Genomic DNA, 7,500 nt, shown 5'->3' with positions numbered 1-7,500 from the left:
TGTAACAATCTGCAGCTGCCGTCGGAGAAACAACACAGACGGTGCGTTCAATGAAACTGGTAAACTACAGCCTCGTGGTGCATTTGAAGTTATATATAAACAGGCAAAAAACACAGTAAATCTGTATTTGAACTATTTTTGATGTTTTTTTCAACACTTTATTCAACAATTTTGACTTTATAACTTTTTCGGACCGATTGAACTCGAGTGGCGGTATGTTTTCTGACACTTTCTACGCATTGATGACGCTTTTTGGCACTTCTTTAATGTTTTTTTTTTCAGTGCTTTCGGCGCTTTTTTAAAATTTCATTTGGAAAAGAAAGATCTGAACACATTTCTAAAGTCGGTTCAAGATCCCAAAATACTTCAGACAGATACTTTTCATCTTGTGACTCGTAGTGAGACAACATTAACCCAACAGTATGTCACATAGTCTACGTTTAGGGCAACAATAGGTCAAAAAATGTGACAAAAAAGTCAATGACGTCGTAGTCTTACTTCCTGGTTTCTGTTGTAGTTCTTTGGATGTTTTTGTGATGACATGAATCAGGTTTTAATGGAAATGTTTAGGAAGTTATTTAATAATAAAATAGTTTGAAATGTTTGATGAAGACAGAAGGAACGGCAGCGCCAGGTGAGTTCCAGATGTTTTAATTGGTCCAGGTGAGTTCCAGATGTTGTAATTGGTCCAGATGAGTTCCAGATGTTTTAATTGGTCCAGATGAGTTCCAGATGTTGTAATTGGTCCAGGTGAGTTCCAGATGTCTGTAATTGGTCCAGGTGAGTTCCAGATGTCTTAATTGGTCCAGGTGAGTTCCAGATGTCGTAATTGGTCCAGGTGTGCTCCAGATGTTATAATTGGCCCAGGTGAGTTCCAGATGTCTTAATTGGTCCAGGTGAGTTCCAGATGTTTTAATTGGTCCAGGTGAGTTCCAGATGTCTTAATTGGTCCAGGTGAGTTCCAGATGTTTTAATTGGTCCAGGTGAGTTCCAGATGTTTTAATTGGTCCAGGTGAGTTCCAGATGTCTTAATTGGTCCAGGTGAGTTCCAGATGTTTTAATTGGTCCAGGTGAGTTCCAGATGTCTTAATTGGTCCAGGTGAGTTCCAGATTCTGTAATTGGTCCAAGTGAGTTCCAGATGTCTTAATTGGTCCAGGTGAGTTCCAGATGTCTTAATTGGTCCAGGTGAGTTCCAGATGTCTTAATTGGTCCAGGTGAGTTCCAGATGTCTTAATTGGTCCAGGTGAGTTCCAGATGTCGTAATTGGTCCAGGTGAGTTCCAGATGTCTTAATTGGTCCAGGTGAGTTCCAGATGTTTTAATTGGTCCAGGTGAGTTCCAGATGTCTTAATTGGTCCAGGTGAGTTCCAGATGCTGTAATTGGTCCAAGTGAGTTCCAGATGTCTTAATTGGTCCAGGTGAGTTCCAGATGTCTTAATTGGTCCAGGTGAGTTCCAGATGTTGTAATTGGTCCAGGTGAGTTCCAGATGTTGTAATTGGTCTAGGTGAGCTCCAGATGTTTCGGGTTCACCTGGTCCGATTCTGGTTCTGGTCGTACCTGCAGGAAAAAGAAACAACATCGCTATGTTCATTTCAGCTTAAAAACACACGCTAACATGCTAACACATGCTAACATGCTAACACATGCTAACACGTGCTAAAATGCTAACATACACTACCGGTCAAAAGTTTGGGGTCACTTAGAAACGTCCATTCCAGACAGAATAGCAGCTGAGATCAGTTGCATTGTTCTTTTAATCAGGGCAGCAGTTTTCAGATGACATCATGTGTTTACATCATGTGTTTACATCATGTGTTTACATCATGTGTTTACATCATGTGTTTACATCATGTCTAAAGGGTTCTCGACTGTTGGAGACAGAAGTGGCTGAAGAAACGCTTGAAATCCATGCTTCTTGGTCTAAACGTCATACCCAAATTAAAGGTGGTACAGCTCCCACATACTCTGACACTCTGGGGTGTGTCTGATATTACTGGAAAGGTGATTGATGTGGGTGTGTTTGTGTATTTGAGAAGTGTTGTATTTTGTAGTGTTTTGGCTTTTTTCTTTGCACTTTTCACTCACTGTGTGACACACTCGGGGATCTGCACATGCTCAGTGGGGACGAAGCGAGAAAGTTCCTGGAGGCTGTCGACGAACTGGAGCTTCCTGCTGAACTTGGAGCTGAGGAAGAAGAGACAAACGGACGAGATACAAGTTAGGTTGGTTTGTTCCAGTTTAGCACGTTCAAGAAACACGTTCAAGAGACACGGATGAGAAGAAAAAGTGTCCAAAAACAGCAACAAAAACGTCAAAATGAGTGGCCAAGAACATAGAAAAAAGGGTCAAAAACATTGGAAAAAAATGGCAAAAAATGGCAAAAACAAAGTAAGAAAAACGAGAAAAGCGTCAAAACAGACTGATTGATGAAGAAGAGGAAAATGAGGAAGGAGGAGAGGAGGAGGAGGACGAGGAGGAAGAGGAAGTATAGGAGGAGGAGGAGGAGGAAAGGGAGAGAGGAGGAGGAAGAGGAGGAAGAGGAGGAAGAGGAGGAGGAGGAGGATACCTGATGAAGGGTTTGATGATGGTGGCGAGGGCTTTGATGTACCAGGTAGGATGAACCACGAAGAAACCTTTTAGATTCTTCCTTAACCTGCAGACACACACACACACACACACACACACACACACACACACACACACACACACACACACGCACACACACACACGCACACACACACACACACACACACGCACACACACACAGACACACACACACGCACACACACACACACACACACACACACACACACACACGCACACACACACACAGACACACACACACATCACACGCACACATCACTATTACTATCAGACAGCACACACACATCGCACATCATCATCACACGCGCACATCATTAGCATCACACATCAGACACACTACAGGCATCACACACTGTATCTACATCACACAGATCATCACACACACACACACACACACACACACACACACACGACACACACACACATGAAACACACGACACACATCACACACACATAACGCCATGAAAAATACTTTTGATACAGACTCACACTCACAAGATTAAAGACCACACTTAAAGCTCAAGAAGTCTGACAACAATCAAAGCCCTTGTTTAAAGTGGTATTGAAGTTATATGTTTATATATATATATATATATATATATATATATATATATATATATATATATATATATATATATAGTATATATACATCTATATTGTATATATAATATTTAACCCCTAACCCCCTGAGTTTACCTCCGGTTGATGGTGGTGTAACATTCTCGCAGCCAGCTGATTCCCGGCAGTTTGTTTTTCTGGCCGCCGGCACAAAAATAAACAATCACGTAATTTTCTGCAACCATCAGATCCAGAGTTCCCACCACGTACCTGAGAGCAAAGCACGTTAGCTTAGCAACATGTTAGCTTAACAACACGTTAGTTTAGCAACAAATTAGCTTAGCAACATGTTAGCTTAGCAACACGTTAGTTTAGCAACAAATTAGCTTAGCAACACGTTAGCTTAGCAACATGTTAAGTTAGCAACACGTAAGTTTAGCAACACGTTAGCCTAACAATACATGAGCCTAACAACACATTAGCTTAGCAACACGTTAGCTTAGCAACACGTTAACTTAGCAACACGTGAACTTAGCAACACGTCAGTTTAGTAACAAATTAGCTTAGCAACACATTAGCCTAACAATACATTAGCTTAACAATACATTAGCCTAACAACAGGTTAGCTTAGCAACAGGTTAGCTTAGCAACACGTTATTTTAGCAACACGTTAGCCTAACAATACATTAGCCAAAGAACACATTACCTTAGCAACACGTTAGCTTAGCAACACGTAAGTTTAGCAACACATTAGCCTAACAATACATTAGCCAAAGAACACATTACCTTAGCAACACGTTAGCTTAGCAACACGTAAGTTTAGCAACACATTAGCCTAACAATACATTAGCCTAACAACACATTAGCTTAGCAACACGTTAGCTTAGCAACACGTTAGCTTAGCAACATGTTAGCCTAGCAACACATTAGTCTAACAACACGATAGCTTAACAACACGTAAGCCTAACTCGGCTATTGCATCATAGTTAAGCTAACGTGTTGCTAAACAAACCTATTGCTAAGCTAACATGTTGCAAACAAAACGCTAAAATTGAAATTGCATCCTGACTAAACTTTGACATAAACCCCTAATAATTCACTCAACACCCTCTGATCTTAAATATTGGTCAAAATAATTCATAGTTTCTGCTTTTTATTAACTCATGAAATATGTTTATGTCGTTCATATTCAGCTTATTGACTACGAAACAGAAAAGGGTTGAAAACATTTACAAAAAGAGTCAAAAGCATCAATTAAAAGCACAATTGAAAGTTGACCGTGAAGGACAAGGTCGACGGTAAGACAACACAAGGGTTAAAAAGTAAATGTCCGGCGAGATAACATAGTTAGTCCCGCGAGATAACGTCATTAGTCCCCCGAGATAACGTCGTTAGTCCCGCGAGATAATGTAGTCCGAGATAACGTAGTTAGTCCCGCGAGATAACGTTGTTAGTCCCCCGAGATAATGTCGTTAGTCCGCCAAGATAGCGTAGTCCCGGGAGATAACGTTGTTAGTCCGTGAGATAACATAGTAAGTCCCGGAGCGTAGTAGTAAGCGTAGTTAGTCCCCGAGATAACGTCGTTAGTCCCCCGAGATAACGTTGTTAGTCCCCCGAGATAACGTCGTTAGTCCTGCGAGATAACGTCGTTAGTCCCCGAGATAACGTCGTTAGTCCTGCGAGATAACGTCGTTAGTCCCCCAAGATAACGTCGTTAGTCCCATGAGATAACGTCGTTAGTCCTGCGAGATAACGTCATTAGTCCCCCAAGATAATGTAGTTAGTCCCGCGAGATAACGTCGTTAGTCCCGCGAGATAACGATAGTCCTGCGAGTAGAGAACGTAGTCCTGCGAGATAACTTAGGTGGTCCCGCGAGATAACGTAGTTAGTCCCGCGAGATAACGTAGTTAGTCCCGCGAGATAACGTCATTAGTCCCCCGAGATAACGTCGTTAGTCCCCCGAGATAACGTCGTTAGTCCCGCGAGATAACGTCATTAGTCCCCCGAGATAACGTCGTTAGTCCCGCGAGATAACGTAGTTAGTCCCGCGAGATAACGTAGTTAGTCCCCCGAGATAACATGAGTCCTGCGAGATAACGTAGTCCTCGAAATAACGGTAGTCCGCGAGATAACATAGTTAGTCCCGCGAGATAACGTCGTTAGTCCCGCCAGATAACGTCGTTAGTCCCAGCGAGATAACGTCGTTAGTCCCGCCAGATAACATCGTTAGTCCAGCAAGATAACGTAGTTAGTCCCGCCAGATAACGTAGTCAGGCGAGATAACGTTGTTAGTCCTGCGAGATAACTTAGGTAGTCCTACGAGATAACTTAGGTAGTCCCGCGAGATAACGTAGTTAGTCCAGCGAGATAACATAGTTAGTCCAGCGAGATAACATAGTTAGTCCTGCGAGATAACATAGTTAGTCCTGCGAGATAACATCGTTAGTCCCGCGAGATAACGTAGTCCCGTGAGATAACGTAGTCCCGCGAGATAACGTCGTTAGTCCCCACGAGATAACATAGTTAGTCCTGCGAGATAACATAGTCCCACGAGATAACATAGTTAGTCCCGCGAGATAACGTAGTCCTGCGAGATAACTTAGGTAGTCCCGCGAGATAACGTAGTTAGTCCCTGCCAGATAACGTAGTTAGTCCCGCCAGATAACATTGTTAGTCCCGCGAGATAACGTAGTTAGTCCCGCCAGATAACGTAGTTCTACAAGATAACCTAGGTAGTCCTACGAGATAACTTAGGTAGTCCTACGAGATAACGTAGGTAGTCCTGTGAGATAACGTAGGTAGTCTTACGAGATAACATAGTTAGTCCTACAAGATAACTTAGGTAGTCCTACGAGATAACGTAGGTAGTCCTGTGAGATAACGTGGTAGTCTTGCGAGATAACGTAGGTAGTCCTACGAGATAACGGCGTTAGTCCCGCCAGATAACGTTGTTAGTCCCGCGAGATAACGTTGTTAGTCCCGCGAGATAACATAGTTAGTCCTGCGAGATAACGTCGTTAGTCCCGCGAGATAACGTCATTAGTCCTGCGAGATAACGTCGTTAGTCCCCCAAGATAACGTCGTTAGTCCCATGAGATAACATAGTTAGTCCTGCGAGATAACATAGTTAGTCCCGCGAGATAACGTCATTAGTCCCGCGAGATAACGTTGTTAGTCCCGCGAGATAACGTTGTTAGTCCCGCGAGATAACATAGTTAGTCCTGCGAGATAACATAGTTAGTCCCGCGAGATAACGTAGTCCTGCGAAATAACTTAGGTAGTCCCGCGAGATAACATAGTTAGTCCCGCGAGATAACATAGTCCTGCGAGATAACGTAGTCCTGCGAAATAACTTAGGTAGTCCCGCGAGATAACATAGTTAGTCCCGCGAGATAACGTCGTTAGTCCCGCCAGATAACGTCGTTAGTCCAGCGAGATAACGTCGTTAGTCCCGCCAGATAACATCGTTAGTCCAGCGAGATAACGTAGTTAGTCCCGCCAGATAACGTAGTCAGGCGAGATAACGTTGTTAATCCTGCGAGATAACTTAGGTAGTCCTACGAGATAACTTAGGTAGTCCCGTGAGATAACATAGTTAGTCCTGCGAGATAACGTAGTTAGTCCTGCGAGATAACATAGTTAGTCCCGCGAGATAACGTAGTCCCGTGAGATAACGTAGTCCCGCGAGATAACGTCATTAGTCCCGCGAGATAACGTCGTTAGTCCTGCGAGATAACATAGTCCCGCGAGATAACATATTTAGTCCCGCGAGATAACGTAGTCCTGCGAGATAACTTAGGTAGTCCCGCGAGATAACGTAGTTAGTCCCGCCAGATAACGTCATTAGTCCCGCCAGATAACGTCGTTAGTCAGCGAGATAACTTAGGTAGTCCCGCGAGATAACTTAGGTAGTGCTACGAGATAACGTAGGTAGTCCCGCGAGATAATGTAGTTAGTCCCGCCAGATAACGTAGTCCTACAAGATAACCTAGGTAGTCCTACGAGATAACTTAGGTAGTCCTACGAGATAACGTAGGTAGTCCTGTGAGATAACGTAGGTAGTCTTACGAGATAACATAGTTAGTCCTACAAGATAACTTAGGTAGTCCTACGAGATAACGTAGGTAGTCCTACGAGATAACGGCGTTAGTCCCGCCAGATAACGTTGTTAGTTCCGCCAGATAACGTCGTTAGTCCCGCGAGATAACGTCGTTAGTCCCGCAAGATAACGTCGTTAGTTCCGCCAGATAACGTCGTTAGTCCCGCGAGATAACGTCGTTAGTCCCGCAAGATAACGTCGTTAGTCCCGCCAGATAACGTCGTTAGTCATGCGAGA

General features: G+C 43.4%; 1 protein-coding gene across 7 annotated transcripts in view; it reads right to left on the bottom strand.

Moving 5' to 3' along the window:
• Nucleotides 1–122: 122 nt before the first annotated feature.
• The window catches only part of LOC144528710 (bcl-2/adenovirus E1B 19 kDa-interacting protein 2-like protein), a 22,444-nt gene continuing 15,066 nt past the window's right edge, over nucleotides 123–7,500 (bottom strand). For all 7 annotated transcript variants that reach the window (XM_078267483.1, XM_078267485.1, XM_078267484.1 and 4 more), the window contains 4 exons: nucleotides 3,302–3,433; nucleotides 2,568–2,654; nucleotides 2,087–2,185; nucleotides 123–1,558 (listed from right to left, as the gene is read on the bottom strand). In XM_078267483.1, coding sequence (XP_078123609.1) covers nucleotides 1,528–1,558; nucleotides 2,087–2,185; nucleotides 2,568–2,654; nucleotides 3,302–3,433 — 349 coding nt within the window. In that variant the 3' untranslated portion in view covers nucleotides 123–1,527. The remainder of the gene's footprint in view (nucleotides 1,559–2,086; nucleotides 2,186–2,567; nucleotides 2,655–3,301; nucleotides 3,434–7,500) is intronic.

Source organism: Sander vitreus, chromosome 14, assembly GCF_031162955.1.
Source record: "Sander vitreus isolate 19-12246 chromosome 14, sanVit1, whole genome shotgun sequence".
Taxonomy (NCBI): Eukaryota; Metazoa; Chordata; class Actinopteri; order Perciformes; family Percidae; genus Sander; species Sander vitreus.
Note: the sequence above shows the minus strand (reverse complement) of the source record. Positions and strands in the feature narration are given on the sequence as shown.